Source organism: Heliangelus exortis, chromosome 11 (genome assembly GCF_036169615.1).
Source record: "Heliangelus exortis chromosome 11, bHelExo1.hap1, whole genome shotgun sequence".
Classification (NCBI taxonomy): domain Eukaryota; kingdom Metazoa; phylum Chordata; class Aves; order Apodiformes; family Trochilidae; genus Heliangelus; species Heliangelus exortis.
Window position 1 is genome coordinate 16,151,989 of NC_092432.1, and position 23,439 is coordinate 16,175,427.

The 23,439-nt window shown below is 37.1% G+C and overlaps 1 protein-coding gene across 1 annotated transcript; it reads left to right on the forward strand.

The window, feature by feature from the left end:
* Positions 1-278: 278 nt before the first annotated feature.
* ICE2 (interactor of little elongation complex ELL subunit 2) lies at positions 279-23,380 on the forward strand. Its single transcript, XM_071754917.1, has 15 exons — positions 279-412; positions 1,687-1,791; positions 4,205-4,469; positions 5,451-5,570; positions 5,836-5,970; positions 6,335-6,451; positions 7,993-8,152; positions 9,652-9,836; positions 10,388-11,345; positions 12,818-12,996; positions 14,397-14,526; positions 19,439-19,523; positions 19,610-19,660; positions 20,668-20,926; positions 22,373-23,380. The coding sequence occupies exons 1-15, from the start codon at positions 312-314 to the stop codon at positions 22,562-22,564; spliced, it is 3,042 nt and encodes a 1,013-aa protein (XP_071611018.1). The 5' UTR covers positions 279-311; the 3' UTR covers positions 22,565-23,380.
* Positions 23,381-23,439: the final 59 nt, after the last annotated feature.

A 23,439-nucleotide genomic window follows, 5' to 3' on the forward strand; every position in this document is an offset into this window, starting at 1 on the left:
GCACGGCCCAGCCACCCCTGCACACACAGGGCTGGACCTGCCGCTGGTCAATACCACACCTTAGCGAAGAACGTGGTATAGAAATGGAGCCCATGACGCAGAGACGCCTTGGGCACATTTCAAGTCTCGGGACGGGGCCCCCGTTGGCACCGAGCCTCGGCGGCAACAACGAGCCCATCCTGCCCCAGCCCTGCCGCCTGCACAAGATGGCGGCCGCCACCTCTCCAGTAGCTGCCGGTGCCCGCGCTGCTATTGGCTGGCTCAGAACACCTGACCCCGTGCGCTGGTCGTTCTGCTGCGCTGATTGGCCAATGCCGCTCGGCATCTCAGGCGGCGGGGAGACGGGGAACCGGCGCGTGCACCTCCCCCAGGGGTCCCTCAAGATGGCGGCCGGGGGGCAGCTGCTGAGCTGGTGAGCGCCTTCCCGCCTTTTCCCCCCCTCACCCCGCAGCCCCCGCCTGAAGAGCGGGGGGTGGAAAGAGCTCCCCGCACTCCGCGCAGCCCCCCCCGAAAGGAGAAGGCTCCGCGGAAAGCCCGATGGGGGTTGGGTGGAACCCGCATGTGCGGAGGCGGAGCGGGGGGCCGAGCTGGGGTCCCGTGTCCGACGGGCTGCGCTCCCACGGTGAGGGGGATCCGGGATCGCGCCATTCGTTGTGTTCGTGGAAGAAGGGAGGAGGGGGTGCGTGTTCCTTGAGGAAGAGTCAGTCTGTATGTAATGTTTGCTCAGAAATGAGGAGCAGTTAAGTCATGCACCTCCAGGGTATGGATTTGTGGCAGTGACGCTGTTCTTGTTTTTTAATATGGAAAGCCCTACAAAGAAGTAATCAGGCTTTTTAAGCCTAGAGAGGTGAGTGGGTTTTGAATTAGTTTATTTGTGAGGAAGGCGGGTAAATCTTTTTTCGTGACTTTCAAAATAATTTGGTAAGATTGGCTATCTGTAAACTCTGCACTGGAAGGGCTAAACTAAAAAGAAAGAGAGAGGGTAAGGGCTGTGTAGAAGACAAAATGTGTTTTCTGGAAAATTAAAAATTCTGGTATTTTCTCTCATCATTGCACCAGTTCAACCCAATGTTTTTTGTTTGTTTTGGTTTGGGGTTTTTTTTGGTTTTTTTTTTTTTTTTATTAGTGAGGAGGGGAGGTTTAGATTAGATATCAGAAGAAACTTCTTAACTGAAAAAGGTAATTAAATACTGCATAGGCTGCCTAGGGAGGTGGTTGAATTACTACCCTTGGAGATATTTAAAAGACATGGAGATGTCATACCTGAGGGATATGGTTTAAGCACCGGACCTGGCAGAGTTGGCTTAGTGGTTGGACTGGGTGATCTTACAGACAGGTCTTTTCCAACCAGAACAAATCTGTGATCAGTTTTCGTAATGCATAACATATGAAAGCATGTGCCTCTATAAGAGTTTCTTTTCACATAACTGGAATTTATATCCCCCGTTAACTAAATTGTTCTTTTTGTATGGTGAAGAATGTGCATATTTTATTATTGAAAACCAGTAGGGAATTAGACTGTATATGTAACTTCAATAAAAAATGTGGAAACACTATGTAAATAGTCTCTTCTTGTTTTTCTTTTTTAATAAAATTTTTTTTGTTGTTTTTCAGGGGAAGAAGTAGCCTTTTTTTTTTTTTTTTTGTATATTGTAATGTTCTTATTTTGTTTTCTTTTATTATCAGGGACATTTCACCAAAAAATGGCAGTGAAGTATTTTTCTCCCGTGAAATTTATGAAAAATATTCATTGGCTCCGAGCCTCTCTGAACTGTGGCGTTTGTCAAACAGGTATATTCTGTTTTGTTATAGTTTTTTACTGTTTCTCATCTTCCTGTTGATACATACCCTTACTAGTGGGAGAGTAAGCTGCTGGTGTGCAAGGATTTGTTATTGATTCCTTGACCCAGAAGATCATCTGTGCTTACTTGTTGTTAAACTTTAGAAGGCAAGAACAACCCATGTTGGGACCTCTGGTCTCCATGTATTTGGGTGGGAGGTGATATATGGGGGGTTTGGGGTCAGCTTTCAGGTGGGTTGTTTGGAGGGTGGTGCTTGTTATTTGCTTTCTCTTGTGTACCAAGGCAGGATGAAGTCTCACCTGTATTCTTAGGCCACTCATAGGTCATGGTATGGATGCTGTAGCCCATGAATCAGACCTAATTGTTTTTAGAAAATGTCTTGCTGTCTGCCCATGTTGATTCATTCAGTAGAAGGCTGCTGATAGTGCACACTGAAATCCTTTTTACTCCTAAGTTTTGGTAGTAGCCCACACTGTTTACATGGATCCAGCAGTACAGTTAATTCCTTGAGTAATGAAGGAACTATAGAGTCTTAGCAGATGAATGGGAAATGAAATGATGTGGTACAGGGAGTATTGTTTGGTTTTGGTGCCTATTTTAATTTTCTTAAGTTGAGAAATTAGAATCAACATTTATTTTGCATGGTGAAAAGCATACCTTATATTCCTGGGATTCCACAGTTGGAGGACTGTGTGTAGGCTACAAATTTTTTTTTTAAGAAATCTGGTATGGGGGTACAAATGTCAAGGGTCTCCTGGTGGATGACCATTCGTGCCACAAAAAATGTGGATGGGAGATGAAGGTGGCTGGCTACAGGGCTCAAGTGGGAAATGCAGCAGGTGGAGAAATAGTTTGTTTTGAAGGGGAATTGCTGTGGTTTCATTAAATGGCACTGAGCGGGTAGTCTACATCACATAACTCTTTATATCTCACATCTTCAGCTAGAGATGATTTTGCTACTTTGTCAGAGCAACTTTCTTCAGACTTGAAAAGCTGAGGACAGCCCTCAGATCTTGCTGCTGGGAACACTGGGTGCTAATGTAGGTTCCTTCCTTTTGATGATGTAGAAAAAGGGTTTCTGGTGCAGATGTGACTGCACTGGAGGCTGGGATTGTGTTCAGTTCTGTATTGTAGAAGTGATTTTATAGCCAGAGCTGAAGTTGCAACCAGAAAAATTTAGAAATTGATGGGACTGAATTGTGTGGCCTTGGTCAAGAGGAAGAGAAAGAGAACTTGTCAGGGCAAACGTGAAAGTAAAAGCTGGAGGAAATTTGTCAATTTGTATTTTGGGATTTGTGATAGATACTTACTGAAGCGGCTGCTCTCTGACCACAGAAGGTGTGAATGCAGGTTGATGATAGAATGAAGGGGGAAAATTTAAACAGTCAAGTCAAATAAAGTATAATGCTGTAAATATGGACAGAAAAGCTCTGTCAGATTATTTGGTTTGCACCCTGATGCAGACTGTGACAGTACTGCATACTGAAATGATTTTTATGTGCTGCCATTTCATTCAGTGCTGAATATATCCAGTTTAAGCTGTTACAGTTTCTTGATGTTCCTGCCCTGACATATCTGAGTCAGCATCTTGTCGCTGCTGCAGCTTTAATTAAATTTGCCAGTTTGTGCCACAAGGATGGACATTCTCATATTCAGAGAGACAGCTGTGAAGTATTATTAAGAACTGTGGATGTGATACTGCTGGATCTGAATAACACTTGGGATGTTTTCTACTGCTGAAATTGTATCTTGAAAATAGGCTTTTTCTGAGATCAGCAGCTGATGTTCATTTTTCTCTCTCAAGAACAGTTATTTTAAATAGAGCAGAGGAAGGTGGCCTTCATATGTTACTTCTTTGTTGTTATTAGGGCAGCTGCACCTTTTTCCTTAGCTGAATGTTATTTTTGGCAGCTGATTTCAGCATTCTTTATGAAAATAATTTCTTACAGTGTATACTGTTTTAGGAATTTCATAGTTGAAATTTGTAATTTCTATTTTTACAACTACGTAGTTTTAATTTGCTTCTTTTACAGTGAAAGAAAGGCTCTTTCTGGTGTTTCCAGAAAAAAAGAATGTTTCCTTTTTCGCTTGTCACCTCAATATTGAATATACAGATAAAGTTGTAAGCTATTTTGTTAAAAAAAAATCAATTATTATTATTATTTTCATCCTTAAATCAGTGCCAAACCTACTGTTGGTACCAAGGGTAAGTCTGTGCAGGTGAAGTTTCAGAATACAGGGATTCCCATGACGTTGAGTAAGAATAGGAACAGTGCAGTATATTGCAGCATGTTTTGCTGGATTTGAAGTTTAGTCTTCCATGACTTCCACTTATTAATTCTGACAGATACTTACATTTGTGTGAAAAGTGTAAGTTCTTTAATTTATTACTTTGTTTTCAGAGAGGCAAAGAAGAATGTGGAGGCATTGTCAAACTCTTCAGAAAACAGACAGACTACCACACAGGCTGCAGATCCAGTTCAGGGGGAGGCTGAAAGCACAGCTGATGACCATCCTTTCCCAGAACCTAGGGTCCCTTACCCATTTACCTCTTGTATGACTGAGAAGGAGCAGAAAACATATTTATACCTGATGACCAAGTACTCCAAAAAATTAAACCATTTTCAGGTTAATGCAGCAAGTCAAAGAGAATTATTCACATATCAGGTAAGTGTGCATATATGAATACCACAGAGGGAGTCATACAATTTTTTTGTTACAAAGAGTTCATGAAAATGTAGCAAAACTATTTCACTCAAAGTGGGTAGGGGATTTATTTTTTGTTTTGGGTTTTTCTAGTAGTAGTCTGAATAAGTGATGATAAGTGTAGAGGTTTGGAAGCTGATCAGACACTCACTTACCCCCCCCCCTCCCGAAGCCCACATTAATGAGAAGTTAAGAGTTCACTTTACTGTGATTTTAGCCTTTCATAATGGTACGTAGCACTCTTAAGTAATGTTGGGAGGTGGAAACATTTTGATGCTGTCTTTGACAGCACCCTGTAAAGGGAATTGTTCTTCAGCATGAGCGGGGTTCTTACAGGGCTGGAAAGGCACGAGTTCCCACTTACTGCTTGGTGTCAGCAATGACACCAGGTGAAAGCCTATGTCTCATATTGGTTGGAAGTATCATTTTAGTTGAATCCTGTTTAACGTAATTAATCAGGAAATGTTTTTGAGCCATGCTCCCTTATTGATGCTAATTCCTTTATTTTATGTTGTAAAAATGAGAAGGTAATTCCAAGGAAATCAGTACCTACTGCATTGGTGTTAATTTCTTATGAAGTCAGAGCTGAGATATCTTTGTCACTCTGTGGTGTCAGCTTGCTGCAACAATGTCTTTTAACTTTTTGTAAGTTACTGAAGTATAGTCTGTTTGTTGAGGGGGGGAGGGTGTTTTGTGAGGTTGGGATTTTTTAATTTTTTTTTTTAATGAAAGAGGCCTTGAAAATTTATGTATTTATTTTAAATGCAAGTTAAACTTAGAGCCTGTGCAAAGACTTGCCAAACAGAGCAGCAAGTGGAACTTGTGCCCTCCCTCATACCATCACCTGTACAACCTCTCTGGAAATCTTGCTGGTTAAATACCTAGCCTGGAGGATTACATTCTGTCTTAACAAACCTAGATTATTTCTTTTTTTCCCCACAGCAAATGAGAGAGGTAGTAAACAATGAAATTACAGAATTTATGAAATATGCTCAAAATGCTGCGAAAAGCTGTGCCCAAGATTATGATGTCATCTCTGAAGATGCACTACTTTATACTGAGGTAATTGCCTGTGTTCAGTTCCTTCTCTTCTTAAAGAATCACACTGGAATTATTATTATTATTGAGTTGCACTCATATCTCTAGGTTTTTTAATTCTGTCTCTGATTGGAAAAGTTGAACAGGTCTCTAAGCTGTAATCTGCTAGGTTTATCTGTATTGTCTAGAGAAAGTTTATTCAAATGCACCTTGAACTTGCACAAGAAACTTCTTTTAAGTTAAATTCTTATGAAAGATACAAATCCGTAACATACTTTCTCTTTGTTAGGAATTATTTCGTGCTTGTATTAGACATGTACAAAAGTATCCAGAGGTTTACAACCTCCAGGAGATCATGAGTATCATGGGAGGAAAGTTTCATACACAACTGACCTTCAGACTGGAAAAAAATCTTCTTGTAATGGTAATGTTTCATGTACATGTATTGTTTTGGTCTTCTTTTCAAATAAGTAGAATTACATCTGCTTTGTGTTATGCAAGGATTTACGTGTTTTACAAGCCTAACTCAGTGCTGTGGTTAGAGGTTATAATCTATAATTACAGTTGTTAATGAAGATGTTAATTAAATTATTTTGGTAGTAAAGCTTAACACCTTTCATTGCATGTTTGCAATGAAAATCTTACATTAATAGTATACTCTTTATTATAACACTAACTTTATAATGCACCAGCAAAAATTCTTTGTATTTTTTATTATAAGAAGTGCAGTGTTGAGTCAGCATTACTTCAGTTAAAGCAATTTTCTGCTAGTGTTTGTTTTCTTCAAGGGTACAGCAAGACGTGTTAATACAGATTTCTCTACCATGCCTGTTCAACTGCCCACAGATTATAAAACTGTTACATCTATTATAACTCCAGAAAAAAAGGCTTCTTTTATTCACAATGTAAGTAACCTTTTTATTGTCATTTTAAGGAATGTTTTGTAGAGAAGAGCAATTTGGTCCTTTTTATGTAGCAGCATTACATTTCTTAATATTTTTTTTCCTACCGCTACACATCATGCAGTGTAGGAATATTATGGTATCGTTATTTGTTTGGTATTTCATTTGTAGCAATCACACTGCCCTCTTCAAAAGTTGAATCTTCTGAACTTAGTGCCTCTTGAAGGCATTCAATGAAGCATTAGGCAGGTGAACAATTAAAAAGTCCAATTGAATTGGCTCACTCTGTGGAATCCAGATTGCGTTGTTCATTGCAGTGTTCTTCCTTGTAAACTTGCATTGCAAATTTTAATCTGTGCCTCTGTGTGTTTTTGTGTGTGTGTGTGTGTGTGTGTGTGTGTGTGTGTGTGTGTGCTGGTGTGTACGCACATACATATGAATGCATGTAGGCATATAAAGGTTTCTGAGTTAAGAAAGAAGTGCCAAGATTTAGAAGAAATGCTTCAGACTGTCTAGTTTTTTGACAAGTCAGTAAGCTTAGCTTACCCTGAGAATTTCTTTTGCTAAACAGCATGAACTCCATTTCTGATTTGAACAGTTTTTAGATTCCATTCCCCCTTACTGTTAAGTATCCAATATTACCATTTGCAGTCTTCCACAGAGAAATTTAGTGAGTTTTGCATTCTGTATAACTGCTTATGCCAGATAATCTGTTATCCACTACTGTAAGGAGTTTGTTCGCATATCAAAAAACAAGCTTACAAGAGAGGCACTGTGATTGCAAAGACACTTTTGATGAAAAAATAGCAAAGGTAATGCAGGAGAGTGATACATACCTCAAGGGATATTACAGCTATAGAGAGAATGTTTCTGATGAAGTCTCAGGTGGCAGAAGAAAGAACATACCTCGATTTATCTTATTTCTGTCTCATGGTCCTCAGTGCTTTTGGGCTTTCGTTTTTGACTTAGTCCTTGATGTTCTCCTCATGAGCAATCCCAGCCTCTTCTCTTCACGGAAAACTGTAGCCAGAGTGTTCAGTAATTTCATAATTAAATTTCTGATTTTGTGTTCATGTTTTTATATGTATTTCAAGGCCCATTATATGCAACCTGTATTCAAACAACTGCAGTTTTAGCCATGCTTCAATATTGGAAGTCTTTATTGTGCTATTTCTTAACTTGTAAGAGCTGTAATATGTCTGTGAGTCAATGTTCTTTTTTTCTTTTGCAACATAACTTCCGTATTTCATCCAAATTCCTACTCATCCTTATAATTTAAATTAATAGGAATTAACAGAAAGATACACAATAGGAAGGTACATTTTCTGATGCTGGAAAGTGGATGCAACAGATTCAGCCAGAAATCTTCAGGGGACCTTTTTGCTTTTTTGTTTTTGTTTTGAAGCCTGGCTCTGTGGTGATATTAGGGTTTTGGAGTTGGAGGGGGTTAATCCATGTTGATTTGGGTTTGGTTTTTTTTCCTTATGAAGTTAAATTAATGTGTCTGTCTTAAAATCTTTTAAAATGTGTTTTTTTCTGTTTAGGATATCAGTTCAGATTCAAATGCAGAGAAACTTGCATTGAAATACTGTCCTCAAGTTGTTTTAAGTAATAAGTCATTATTTACTTTACTGAATAATCATGGGCTAAACTACAAGGAACAATGGGAAATTCCAGTTTGTGTTAAAATGATCCCTGTTGCAGGTATAGCATGATTTTGTTATAAAAATTACTTTTTTGTTTGTGAAGACCTGTATATATTCTCATAGTCACTTTGTGCTGACTGAACAGGAAATTAAAAAATCCAGCAAAGCCAACTGCAGGAAGGTAGGAGGTAGTCTGGTTTTGTCTGCACAATAATAGGACAGTTTAATTTTGGGTTCATTTAAAAAAGGAAGAAGCTATGGTTCATTAAAATAGTAATTGTAATTATAAGCTCAGGTTTTTACCTTTCCTGAAGAAGCAGCGCTCTAGACAGTAGCTATAAGAAAATAGTTTCTCATAGGTACATGAATATTTTTAATTTAAGGAGTCAAACAATGGAATGACATTTTACTTGTTCAAGCACATTAATGGGCATAATTTGAAGTTAATAGTTATCAGTTGTCATCTGGTAAGGCATCAGGGATGTTTGTGGTGTAAAGAAAAATGTGTAGTTTAATCGGATTTTTCATGAAAAATGAACTTAAAAAAAAATCTATTTTTATCTACCCTTTCAAGGAAGAGAGCTAATAGGAAGGTCATTTTGTAGGTTTTTACACCTTGTTCTATCCTCTTACTGAGAATAGTAACAACCTCTAGAGCTATAACCATTAACATTGAATTTGGACATAGAGCATTTTCCACTTGGGGAAAAAAATCAGATACGTGTCCTTTGGCTTTTCAAATCTGTATGCTCTGCTCATTGGAAAGAAAACAAATGCATGAAGCTCTTAAAATTATCAAGTGAACTGATTTCATTATCTAAAGAAGAAATTATTAAGTTTTATGAGATAACATGGAGCAAACATCTTCTGGTATTTACATCATAGAATGATTAATAATCATTAATGTCCATGGAGATCACTTTTCCCATATGCAACAAAAAATGTTTTGAATAAACTAATTAACTCATCTGGATGCTATACTTGAGTTGTTAAGCATTCCATCAGTAATATGAACATAGATTTCCTCTTGTGTTACACTTTTATTTAATTCGTAAGGGTTTTTTCATGATGAGTACGATTATTGTTGTTTTACAGTGGTCAGGGTGTGAGCATTTCACAGAAATTCCAATAGCAGAATTCTCTATGGTAGTAAATAAGCTGTCAAATACCTACAAAATCAAAATTTTACACTTTGCTAAATGAAATTAAATTACTTTATCTGGAAAAATATGTCTGACTCCTTTTATATCAGCCTTGCAGTTTTTAATCTTAATTTTTAGATCCGAAATTAATACATAAAGGACTTTCTGAATATATTCTGCATTTAAGATCTGGTTACCAGTTAAACTGGTGTGTATCCTACTGCAGAATCCTAGTGATTCACACTGTATGGGGACATACGTTTGGTTTCTGTTGGTAATGAATAAGAGTATAGTTATTTTCTTCTGGCATGAATGTGGAATGGATTTGACCATGATTGATCAGTCATGTTACTTAGGTTATTTAACAGTCTTTTTTCCTTTAATATGTACTTGGTCTCTTTCCATGCTTGAAAAGGTAGCAAACCAGCTAAAGTGGTTTATGTTGATTCACCCCTGCTGAGAAAAGAAATGACAGTCAGAGAGAGGAACCAGCTCTTCCATGAAATTCCAATGGACTTCCTAGCAACTAAAACATCTTATGTTTCAATTTCTGATGTCTCAATGGACAAACCAGCTGAGGACAACCTGTTTCAGTGGGATGTAGGTAGCTTTACCCTTTCTTAAAAAACAGGAAATAAAACAAAGGCCTACTTTACAATTCATAAGTTACTTGTTCAGTGGTATTGAAGGAAAATATACATTTACTGTTAGTAATTTTTGTGCTGCTGGTCACAGCACAAAATTATGTCTGGTTCCTTTAAATGCTTCTGTTGAACTTCATCTTTAATGTTCAGTTCATTAAAATGCATTTTGATGAGTTTATCTAAGTGGGAATAGTTTTCTCAAGAGTTGTCTTTTTAAGGGCCTTTCTGTTCCTAGGGCTTAAGGTAATGCATGTTAAACACAGGAAGAATTTTTTTCCAATTACTGACTTAAACCATGTTGCCCTTTCTCTCAACGTTCAAAATAGGGATAGTAGAACCTTTTTTATGTTTTCATTTTGACAGTGTCTCATTTGTCATTAAATGCTTTACTTCTTTGTTTGGTTTGGGGTTTTCTTGTTAGTTTGTTTAGTTTTGTTTTGTTGTTTGGTTGGGTTCTTTCTAAAATTTTGTTAGGTGTTAATATTATTTTTTCCTCCCTGTTTCAAGATGTCTTCTGATACTTACCAGTACAGGAAGATTCCCCTACCAGATGACACAGGGATGGATTTTGATGGTGATGTGACAGAACTGGAAACTTTTGGAGCAACTGTCAAGCGCTCAAGAGCTTCTAAAATGGAAAGTTCTTCTCCTGCAGTTAGTAGCACTGCTAAAGTTGTATCACATGGCCTAAAAATGGGTGAAAAAAGTACACCCATCATAAACAATGTAGGTGAAGAAGAGAAAAACACCATTTCTGAGCAGCAGGTTTCATCATGTGCCAGTATGCAGCTTCCATCGTTAGACAGCTTTCTGTGCATCAGCCCTGAAGAAAATTCATCTCAAAAAAGCTTTCATTCAGAGGAGGTAGGACTGAACAAGGCACAGCACGTCATGACCAAGGAATTATCAGGCAATGAAACAACATTCAGTACCCTGTCTAATGCTCTCAGTGGCAAGAAAGAGGCTGATGTTGGACAAAAAAATGAGATCTGTGCTTCTTTATGCAGTAGTGACACAGATGAAGAGCGTTTGATAATTGATACAGAATCTAAAACCACTGATAGTTGCAAAACTGCTGTACCAAACATTGTTTTTCAAACCTCAGCAGACACTCCCAAATCCCCTTCCCTCACCCAGGTTCCACTAGGAAGCGTGACTGATTGTTCATCTACCAAGGATCAGGAAAGAAATGCCTCCAGAAAGCATACAAGAAAGTTGTCCAAAGAATTTGATCCTGTTGGGCAGATTTTGAAAATGCAAACTGAACTTCTCAAGTCACCTTCCAAAAAAGATTATGAGCAGCCAGCAGTGAGCTGTGATAATTCTAACGCTGTGCCAGCCCATGAGTCTCAGTCTTCAAATCCACTGGTGAACTCCAGCAGAGAAACAGTTCCAGCCCCTGCCTCAAATCCCAGTGTCTCATCTAGAAATACCTGGACTTGGCTTTTTCAGGGAGTGCCAAGGAGTAAGTGATTGTGTTCATTGTGTAAGGAGTAAAATTGCAAATTTTCACTTAAATTTAACAGAAACCATTTCTTACCTGAAGGACATGATAATAATACCTATGTTACATTTGGAGATATGACTTAATTTTTTTTTTTTTTTAACAGTACCTTCTGTGAGAATTACTGTCCTTCACGCTTAAGGGAGCATTTTGAGAGCTGTTTGTCCACAGAGATGAATGTGAAATACTCTTTTACTTGAGAGAAACAAGAAGCTATTAAACAAGGTTTTTAAGCAACGAAAAGAAATAGTTTTGTAGTGGAATGAGTTACTTTTTTCTCAGAAATTCAAATATTTTAGGCTGGTTTGCAAGTGTCCAAGAGTCACAGTTTAGTTGTTGTTTCTTCTCTCCCAACAATCTGTTCCCCAAGATTAATGAGAAATGGCTTGAGCAACCAGTTACTCTTATTATATCTCTGTCTCTTAAAAGGCCAGAGAGTGGAATTCAGGTATTTGATAATAGTTTACTGTTATTTTTAATAGAGGTAGTGAGGCTGATATTTGCTAAGATGCCCAAGAGTGTGAAAAAATAGAATAATTTTCCAAACAGAAAGTTCTATAGCAAACTGATAAATCTCGAGTGTCTTCTTTTGCAGAAAACCTGAACTGAGTTAAATGTTTTACTAACAGATAATAATTTCTGTTCACTTGGATGATAGTGTCTCACACAGGATAGATGTGTTCAAAGATGCACATGAACTCCAAATTTAAGGTTAAATGTATTTATTTGTAACACTGCAGCAATACTTATTTGTATACGTATATCTAGATACTTATTTTTATATGTAGTTTTGACACATATTTCCACATATCTGCAGGACAAAACAGTTACTCTGAAGCAGGTTGAAGATTATTCTTGTTTAGTTTAAATGTTTTGTTAAAATACCTCTTAAGGGATGCAGGGATGTTTGTTAACCTATCTCAAAGCTGCACTTTGACATCTAAAGAAATTGAGTGTTTCTTTTGAATATATTACTACTGAATTTGAAGGTGAAGCAATCTCAGTTTGGAACAGGGGCTTGTGCTACCATAAGTGGATGGCAGCTTTCAGGAGACATATTTTAAATACAATTTTTGTCTCTTTTGTGTTGAGTGATGATGGGTTAAAAACCAGCCTTTGAACTCCATTTTATGAGCAGTGTCTCACAGCTCTGTGTAAGAAATCTAATGATAAGAATAAAATCTGGGGGAATATTTAAAAATACACAGTGTTTAAAAATTATAGGGGACATTTTCCAAGTTTAAATTGTTTTTATGCATAAGCAACTTCTAACTAAATGTTTGCTACCCCAAAATTTTAGGAAACAAAGCAGATCCTGTTTACAAAAACAAATACAAAACCTTAAAACATGTACTGCAAGAGAAAAAAACTAATTAGTTTCATGGTAAGGAATGTGCAAGCTTGTAATTTTCTGTTTTATTTATTTTCATTAGGAAAGCTGACAAGTGAACTTCAAATGCTTGAGGAAGACCCTTCGGAGTATGAGGCACCGCAGGATGGCAACCTTGTATATAAGCTCTTCAGTCTGCATGATCTGTTGTTACTTGTGCGCTGCAGTGTGCAAAAAGTGAAGTCATTGCCTCGGTACAAAAAAAAGAAAAAGCCTCAGAAGGTAGAAAGTTGGGGTCTCAGTCCTTCATAGCATTTGTGTTTTCACTCAAACAATTAATATAGTTAATTGTAACTCCACAGTGTGTTTCTTTTTTAAGTAAATACTTGCAGTAGAGAGGGAAGAATAACTTGGGACTTCTTGAAACCTACTTGATCAGAAGATAAGCATGTGTGTTTTCTGCAGTTCTTACTAAAACTACATTACAGTAATATGAATGGGTAATTATACTCCTGTAAACTAGTGCCAATTTGAACTAAAACTTAAAAGTTAATGCATCAATTAGGTTTTTGGCCCAAGGCTCTGAGAATCAATCTTCATAAATATTTTCAAGCCAGAATTCAGCCTTATTATGCCTTGTAAAGCAGAGAAACAGGAGATAAAATGGACCTCAGCACACGTTTGAAGATTAAGAGATTCCATTCATTCTGTTTGAAAAGACTATGGCAAGTCATTTGTCTTAAGGAATAAAATGCTTTAAGTGCAAATGTAATCCAAATATTCCTTGTAACATTAAGAGAAGGAAAACTTACTCTGTAATGCTCAGTACTTTATGATTTTATCAAGAATCTTCTTAATAACTTAACAAATTTAATGTGTTATCTCCCTCCCTAGAATATCAGAAATATGGTAGACCTATAGAGGTGTACACATGTCATTGAAATGGAAATGAATCTTTTTTACTGATTACTTACAAAGATTCCATGCTCAGAATCTTATTTTGAAGAAATAGCCTCTCTTTGCTTTTGAGCCACTGCCTTTAAATGCCTGTAAACAGTTCCTTCAGTAATCAGAAACCGAGCACTGTTGTTAATTTTTAATTCCTGCTGTAATTTAAACTGATTTGTCAGTGAGAAAAGGCTTGTATTTTCTCTGTTAGCCTCTGATTTCTAATGAGAGATCTATCACTAGGCTCTAATTTCAAGTGAGATCCTGACAAGGGCAATAATTCCACTAATGAGAACCAAATCAGAAATATAATAATGTATTTTTTCTTCAATTCCTGCAGAGGGCAGTACAGCACGGAAGGATGAACTTCAAGTGTATTTAGTTGCATGGAATAATTACTTCTTTTCTAGGTGTGAGGGTTTGGGGTGTTTTTTGTACATTTTGCCTTTTCCTATATAGAGACTCTGTAGTTTGAAGTTTATACTGTGGGTTTCGTAGAATGTGAGCCATCCCACAGAATCTGTGAAATGACTTTGTTGCTTCAGCTTCAGTGGAAGACTACTGTGATTATCTAGTACAAAATGCAGCTTAGTTTTGGATAATGGATGCTGGTTTTTCTTCTATCTTAACCTTTGATTTTTCTTCTATCTTAACCTTTGATTTTTCTTCTATCTTAACCTTTGATTTTTCTTCTATCTTAACCTTTGATTTTTCTTCTATCTTACCCTTTATAGCTTACTCCAGTATTCCTGTTACCAAAGCTAGAATACCAAGCCTATTATGGTGTAGAAGCTCTTACAGAAAGTGAAGTTTGTCAGTTGTGGACAGAGAGTATGTTGCATTCTGAATGCTTATTCTATATTGGTAAGTTCATGTGTTTATTTTTTGCTGAAAAAAACATTTACGTCTGAATATTCATAGAATAATAGAAGAGAAAAATACTTGCTAAAGGTATATTCTATATGTTGTTACTTAACTTCCTAATTTTGGTTTTCACTTTGATTTTTCAAGTATTTTGTCTGAGTTTTCTGTTGAATGATTGATTTCAGCTTTGGTTTTACATTAGTAGCATCCACTAATCTTTGTTTCAGATAAGTATGTTTAGTTACTTTTTGAAGACAAATGCAGCTCTAGGTATGAATTTAGTTCTCTGAAGTTAGTAATCTTTGTTACTTAGTCTTTGGTTTTGGAGTTTTTTCTAAGTTTGTTTTGGGTTTTTTTAATGAGCCATGCAGCATGAATTATTGCAGGAGTGATTGAGCTTGCAGTATGGGGAAAAAGGTCAGATGTTACTTAATCTTTGAGAACAGGCACTGATGTTCACATTTCTGTGCTGATAATATGTAGACAGGTAAGATACAAAAGAATGAAGAAAAACAAGCAAGACAACCAAGTTCTGTCTTTTACAAATAAGAGAAATTGCAGTCCTTGACAGCAAGGTCCATGTCTTGTGTCTGAGGTACTGGAAGTAATCTTCTGGCTTTGCAGAAATTAAATTCCTAACAGGAAGGAGAAAAACATATAGAAAAATAGTAGCATATATTTGTTGGCAACTTTTTTCCATAGTTGTGATATTCCTCAGGAGTTCTGAACACTGAGTGATAATTACTTAAGCACATTTTCCAGGTTTTTTGTTGTGATCCATGAAATTTAATTTCTGAAGATGTGGTATACCTTGAAATGCTCCTGTCAAAGGGATGGTCTTCTTACTCTGTGTCCTGTGTCATGCACCAGATGGAAACAGGAGACAATGTAATAGAATCTATGCATGAAAAGTAACACACATTCAGTGATAATGAAGCAGGAAACTACATATCTGGTGTGGAAGAGTTAACAGCTGTAGTTCAAAGCACAGGAATTACATAAAAACAAACAGTAAGGCAGGGATGCAAAGCATGGAAATGTTCACAGCAAAATATAAGACCATTTACCCACATAAACCAAGCATGCTAGGAATGCAGCATTATCAGGGAGGCTTCACTAACAAATGTCCTACAGAAAATCATGTATTCATGTTTGTACAGTGACATTTTAAAAATCAGGAAAGTTTTTCTTTTAGGATACATATGTTCTGTAGAGAAATGAAACCAACATATATAAAGAATGTAGCCAGATTATTTTAACAATGCTTTTAATATATAAAGAACTCTCTGATACTAATTACCTTGTAATTAATAAGGTTTTAAAAGGGAAAATCTGCAACAAAGTGGTTAGTTAAAATGCATTTTAGAATGTGTTTGGCACTTGGTATTACGTGAGGGCAGTCCTATTTGTACAGTGAATGAATGTTCTACAGTTGGAGCTGTCTCACTTTCCTCTTGAAAAAAATCATGGGTTTTATGGTTGTTATGGCAGCAATTGTGGCTTGTGGTTGCCTAACCTTTCCACTTGTGCACTGAATTACACTTATGCTGTTGGTAGCTCATGTCAGAATAGTATTTTAGAAATTCTAAGTTCTCTCTTTCCTAATCCTTACTTTGCATCTTAGGGAATTGAAAGGCTTGTGTGAACTGTAGTAAATTTGGGACAGTAGTGCATTTATCGTTGTCAACTGTCCATATTTAATGGAAATTGTTTCTAATGTTAAATGAAAAAAAAAACCAAAACGGTATTTGCTGTGGTTTTTTACTTCTGTAAAAAAAATTCTCACAGAGATAATTGTGCACATAGTTCTCCATTTCTAATTGTATCTTAACACACTATACTGAAGCATTTCTTCTTTTTTTCTAGAAGAAGAGTGTACTGAATTGTGCTGAAATTTATTCCCTTGAAGATTTTTATCAATGTTTTTGTTGACATTTGTAGAGTCACAAGCAGTGTGAGGAAATAATGAAACTGTAGAGAGAGCTAATTTGCTTACAAAGTACACAAGCTGAAGGAACACACAGTTATCTCATCTCCCATCAGTTACAGGATACCTGACTTATGGCTTGCACATAGAAGTTTGCAGACAGCTCATCAGCCAACACCCTTTTTATAGAGGCTCTCAGGAGTGTAGGAGAAAGCAGACTGCATGCTGCAGGCGTTGTTCTGGTGTGAATGGCCAGTCTGTGAATGTCCCCTTCAGATACAGAGGTTCCTCAGTGTCTCCTGCATAGAAACCAGCAGCTGTGGAATGAGCCTGGAGCTCTGGGCTGGCAGGCTACAGTGGCCTGGCCTCTTAAGTGCTTTCTCTGTTCATGAGCTTGGAAGAAAACATGGTCAGGATTGAGAAACACTGGTTATTCCAGTGGTGTTTGTTTGTCAGCTCTTGGAAACATTTCTTCCAGCAGCAAACCCCAGGCTCCACAGAGGTTCTCTTTTTGTGTGCTCTGATGATTAGGATTAGTATTCTCAGGATTACTTAGTCTTGTCTCTGTCCTGCACAGTAAATCAGTACGCCCAGTGTGGGGGGCAGACCCCTTCCCACCACTATTTTTTAAAAAAAAGAGTCTGCTACAAATAGCAAGTTAAGGGAGCTGGACTCTCAGCACAGGACCAGCTTTTGATTCTGACAGAAGAGGTGATTTGCTCAGGTAGGCAAATTGGGGAATGCAGATTTTTGGTACCAACATATACTGGAGGTCACTGAAAAGGCAGTCGTGGAAGTAAATGATCCATTTTATCAAAGAACACCTACAGCAGGTTTTATCAGGAAACTGTAGCCATATTCTACTTAGGGATCCCTTCTGCTTACATCGAGAAATACTGAAATTCTGCCTCCAGAGACAATCCTGCAAGGGTGGTCATATCCTGGTGTTATGGGCAGTTTAAAATGGGGTGAATGCTTCATTCTCCTTCATGAATCTGATACCTGAAAGTACGAAAACTGCTGCTCTCGTGTCTTTGGTGTTTTAAGTCATCTGTTGTAGAGGCATATATTTAACTTCTCTTTTTAAGTTTACCCCACACTGAGTTTGCAACTATACAACAACTGTTTGAAAATTGTGACTTTACCATTACTAACACAGTACCTGCAACTTGCATTTTTGTTCAAATTGGTCTGAAACTGTATAGATCTTAAGTGAAGCCTCAAAAATTGAAGTTTTAAGCATGCAGCAGACCTCAGTATTAAATTGTTTAGGAGTTCTTGGTTCTTGGAAAAACATAATTCACTATCTCAACAATCTTGTAATAAAATAAGCGTGTGGAAACTTCTTTGGACCTTGGTCTGTGCCTCATGAGTGTCCAGTGTTGTTCTTCAGTGTTGAATCTGTGGCTAAGGGAGGTGTCTCCTAGCTCAGCAAAGTGACTCAGCAGTGCTGTCAGCTCAGCAGATGACAGAAAACAGAAGTGCTGGTAGATCACCTTGCTTCGTTGCTGATTTAAGTCCCTTTGCTACTCTGACAGGAAATGTTACATCTGCAGAGGGAGTAATCTCTGTGACATGTTTCCCAAATAAAACGCTTAACAATAAATAAAGTTGTAATAAGCTTTGCTGATAAACGAGAACATTTTGCCCTGACCATTATTTACTTATTTGCTTTAAGTGCAAAAGTAAAACTTCATGCAAAAATAATAGTTTATCTGCAGTTGCATAGGATTATTATGACCTTTAAATCAAGACAACTATGCTGTCCATTGAGTTTTGAAATGGAGAAGTTTCCTATTTAAGGAGAGGTTGATAAGGAAAAGAGAACACAAACATTATTTTTTTGAATAAGTGCTTCAAGTTTCCTTTCCTGTGCTTAGCAATGACAAATACTAAACCAAGGTGCCTAATCTTGCACAAAATGAAGGTATCAAAAGTAGCAGTGTACAGTGTTGAAAAAGAAATCAGTTGCCCTGGTCCATTATCTTAAATTTTGTTGAAAATCAGCATTGTTACTTGGTCTTGTCACACATCACATAAGAAATTGTTAGTAATGTTTAGGTTGGAATGTGAAATGCTTTGATTTAGCAGTTTAACTGTACAATGGAAGTATTTACCCTTCCTGTGAGGGAAGGCTTATGCTAAGGCTGTAAATTCCACTGAGTTGGTTGTATTTTATTATACTGCCTTCACTTAATCCTCCTTGTGGGAGCTGGAGTAGAACAGAGTTCTGGGAAAACCAGAACATGAGGGAGAACCTGAAAGTAAGGCATGATCACCACATCAGTGCTGAAACTTTGCAAATGATCTTCATTGCTTGTCAATTGAAAATGTGGGTTAAACTGTTGGTGGCAGCTTTTATTAAAAGAAGTGATGAGCAAAGCTTTGTCTTTGACATAGCTAGCACTAAGAACTCAATCTTTAATGATTTTTCCATGAACAAGGCCTGGATTTTAATTTTTTATTTTAATTTTTATTTTTTCATGGGAGGATAAAAGATCAAGAGATGAAGGTACAGAATCGCCAGAAAATAAAAAAACAATTGTTGATAAAGTGTATCAGAATAGAAAAACAAGTAGATAATACTCAAAAGTAAGTCTGTTGCAAATGGTAAAGTTTCATGATATGTACAGTGAGGAACCAGAGTGATAAGGATAAAAAGAATTTCAGAAGATAGAAACTGGTTAGATTAAGGCCATAAGAAAATGAGTGACATATCCTGGACATAATTCAAGATGCTAGGTTTGCAGGAATCATGGGGATCTCTCTGGTTTAGAAAGACAGCCTGAATACAGATGTCTGTACCTGAAGCAGCTATGCATTTCACTTTCTGTTACCATGCAAGATGGATACTTTTCATTGTTCTGCACTTTGTAAAAGAGCAAAATTTTTTATTCCTTTTTAAAATGCAATAGGACTGCAAATTCTGCTTTTGCATTTGTTCTCTTTTATTTTTTGTGTATTAATTGAAATAATGTTTTTCAGGACGTATTGATGCTTTTACATCAAAGCTTATTATGCTAGAAAAGATTTCTCCTGAAGCTTTAAGAGAAAAAGTCAGATTGATTAAGTGAGTATATTAGTAGGGGATTTTAGCAATTATTTAAAGCCCTAACAAGCCTTGCATGTTACAACCCTATATTTTTTTGTCCACAGGCCTGCAAATTCATTAAATATACTTCATCACATTTTGAAGAAAGTGTCTGAGTAAGTGCTCTGTTCTTGTTCATTGTATTTATTTGCAGCATTACCTGGGTCATTCTGTGTCTTCTGTAGAATGCTTGTCTACTCTTAGATTTTTGTTTTTTTTCCAGGAACATTGCATATTTTTTAAATTCTTATAGGGCTAGCATTGCGTGATGCAGTACTGTGGAAAAAATGCTTAGGTTTACAGGTTTTGTATCAATTATGTGAAAGGGTGAGAGCTTGGTTTTTATGAACCAGTTATTGAAGAGTGTAAACTTGTGTTCTGTGCTGATTAAACAGTTCACAGGAGTGTGTTGTAGTATTATGTATGGAGGCTGACACTTAGAGTTTGGACGTCTGTTTTTTGTGAGTCTTTCTGCTTAATGTGTATAAATAATGCTCTTTATGTTCCCTTCTTCTTCGCTTGACTTATCACAGTATATATCTTTCTCTGTATAGTGTTCCAGCCTCTCTCTTACTGCTTCTTGTATTTAACTACTTGTAGGCTTTCAATCTGCAGGTGTCTCTTTTTTTTTTGTGAAGCAGGTTTCTTGCACTGTGTGTATGATGCCTCTTAATTCAATTTGCAGAAGAGTTTTCCTACACTTCATAATTCTGTAGCTTGGTGATTTGTGACTAAGATTCTTGATATGGGCATTTGGTTGACATTTATCTTCCTGAAAACTTGTTTAATCCTGCATGGATTTAGAGCACGTCTGTTCTTTGTAGGGCACTGGCTAAAGAATTAAGTTTTCCAAGTATGGATGGGTTTCACTGTATGCTTAAATAATCCATATGTTGATGATAAATTAGCCCATTATGGCTACATTATAAATGCACAAATTAGTATGTATTAACACAGTTTAATTCATGCATTTCTTTTCTATAGCTTTTTTATAAAACAGCTTCTGATAAGCAAATATCTGAAGATGTTTTTCTTTTGCATGAAGGACTTAGTAGCAATTCAAATCAAATGAAACAGAACAAACATCTGAATAATATTTTTCTTTTTGAATTTATCTTTTTAGTTTGCAGGAGGGCTCTTACTTGTTGAGTCATGCAGCAGGAGATTCTTCAGTTGCAATCTACAAAAGTTCTCTTGACAAGTCAGTGAGAGCATCTTATAACTTACATAAAGCTCATTGTGATCTGCCTCCTGTACCTGCCACTCTTTCAGTCCCATGGGTGCCACTGGATCCCAGCCTCCCTTTGCCCTATCACATGATTCATGGAAGAGTTCCATGCACCTTTCCACCTGCACCCCAGGAATCCAAGAGGAAACAGAAGGTTGGTATCACACACGGTGGAAAAATGACATTAGCAGTTTTGAAATAGTCTATTTCAGTCCCTTGTATGTATGTATGTGTACTAAGCTAGTACATGTTTATCTGATACTCTGGGGGTCAGAGAGAACCTTTGGAGTTCTGGATCCACTCCAAAGAACAGGGATGCCTCTTTTTTCTGAAAAATATTTAAGGCAAGATTCATCTCACCTTTAAACATTGCAAAAACACTGCTTAAGCTCATTTGCTCTTAACAGAGGGAAATGGAGTATTTTCTAAGATGGGCTTCTTAAGTAGATCATAGGACTCATGCTATCGTGTTGTCTTTTTCTCTCTGATGACTTGAACAGTAATGACAAGAACAAATGTAAACAGGTAAAATCAGGTAAGAATACACTTTCCCCCACTCCCTGTCTGATGGCGAAATCTTGAGTGTCATCTAATAATAATTTTGGACAGCAAAAAGAATGTAGCATTAAACTTAATTAAAAGCTTTGCAACTTACAGACTTGCATTACAGCTGAACCAGGTATTTGCATTTATAGAGATTACTGAATTTTTTTCACGGTGGTGGTACTTTTTGCCAATGTACTTTTTGTTCAGACAGTTTCAGGAAGGACCTTTTAATCCAGCTTCCTGTTTTTTCAGTACCACTTTCATCTCCAGTTGTCCATCTCTTTCCCCCACATGTAAAAATCGTGACCTTCTTGGACTGTTTCAGCAGAAACTGACATGTTGGAGGTCTAAGATATTAACCATAACCAGCTTAATAATAAGTAGACAGGTAGAGGAGAGGGCTCAAGATTAATGCTTCTTCTGTGGGAGCAGCAACAAGCCACTTACCTGTAGTATTTGATACCTGAAATCTCACGCAGTCAAGAGAGAGGTTGCAAGCAAATTGGCAAAACACCAAAAAAAAACAACAAAAAAACAATTGTCAGAGGCTTTCCATTACTAATTGTGGGATAATAATATGGTACGACAGAAAACCAAGCCATGTTCCTTTTAACTGAAAGTTTAAGTGCTTTCCATATAGAAGCATGGGAGTACTTTAATTTAAGAAGATAATTCATGTGTGTAAAAGCCACGTGATAATTGTGTCTAGCTTAGTGAACTGTGGGATACTTTCAAGGCCCAGTTATATGTTTCATAAGAAAGCAAAATAGAGTTGTGCCTCAGTTCCTAATAACCTCATGTAACTTGGGTTCTGCCATAAGGAAATATAGGGATATGGGCAAAAAAGTGGCAGGAGTGGTCAGATCATATTGGTTACAGGAGACCAGCCATGCCTGTCACCCAGTCAGTCGGTGCCTGATGACCATGGCTGGAATTGCAAGAATTAGAAGGTAGTTTTCAGAAGGGAGTTGTATATATTTGTGCTTAATACAGATTTAGGATTATAAATTCTAGTTAATTTTAAAATTATTTTTCTTTCTCCATATGTGTCTAGGTGACTGGAGTGAAAGGGCAGTCAGACACACCCTATGAGGGAAAGCCAGTAGCTATGGAAACAAAAGGCAATCCAGCTAAGCCTGTTAGAAACCAAGGTGTGGCTACAAAGAAGCAGAAGAAGAATGGCTGCCAGCAAAGAATGATGAAGAAAAAGTGGAAAATGAAGTACAACAAAAGGCAGCAGAAGTAGGAATAGACAAACCAGACTGCAAGAAGTATGGCCTGGAGAAGGACAAGACTGAACAAAAAATCTTGAGGCTTTCTTGCAGATTTAAAGGAGCTAGAGCAAGCTGGCAGGAGTAGGGGCTCTGCAGCTAAGCATTCTATCAACCTTTAGCCCTTCTTATCTCTGTGGACACATTTCAAGTGAGAATCTCAAATTCAGTCAGAGGGAAAAAAAAAAGGCAAGTGTCTGCAGCTGAGGTTTGGGGACAAATGTATCTTTTGGTGGTACCATGATTTTCACATGAAAACTACAACTTGAAGAATGAAGCAGTGGTCAACAGCAATATTGGGTATCACAACACCAAGAATAATAAGTTTTCAGCTTTCTAAAGTCTTCGAGATTTGATACAGATGTTTTATCTGACATATTTTAAAATTTTGTTTTACTTTGTGTAGTGTGCATATGAGGAACAACTTTTAATTAATCCTTTTAACACACAGTGTCTACTGGTTTTGAAATTACTTAGAAAAATACGTTTTCCTGTTTGGATGACGTTCATGGGGAGTTGCTCATATGCATGCTTAAACTAGTAACACAAAAAACAAAAGCTTTCAAGATGTTCTTGGAAGTCTTTTATTTGAACCTAAAAGTCAGCAAATACAGATATCTGACTAAGCATTCTCTGCTCATGAGGGCTTGATATGACACATTTTAATGTCATGAAAGTAAATACAAAGTATTTACATTGTTTATTGGGTATACCTGTTAGAAAATCCTGAAGTCTTTTTTTTTAAAGCAGGCTTAAACGATTATTAAAAACCATCCTTTGTCAAATACTAAGCATTTTCTGATTTAATTTTCTCCTACCATTAGATGTATTTACAGTATTACTCAGGGGT

What these genes read in the sequence shown, in the direction of transcription:
- ICE2 (XM_071754917.1), top strand. Translation starts at nt 312, where the DNA reads ATGCCGCTCGGCATCTCAGGCGGCGGGGAGACGGGGAACCGGCGCGTG. An exon ending in ACAACCTGTTTCAGTGGGAT is followed by an intron (nt 9,837 to 10,387) that starts GTAGGTAGCTTT and finishes CCCTGTTTCAAG; the next exon opens with ATGTCTTCTGATACTTACCA. An exon ending in GAAAAAGTCAGATTGATTAA is followed by an intron (nt 19,524 to 19,609) that starts GTGAGTATATTA and finishes TTTTGTCCACAG; the next exon opens with GCCTGCAAATTCATTAAATA.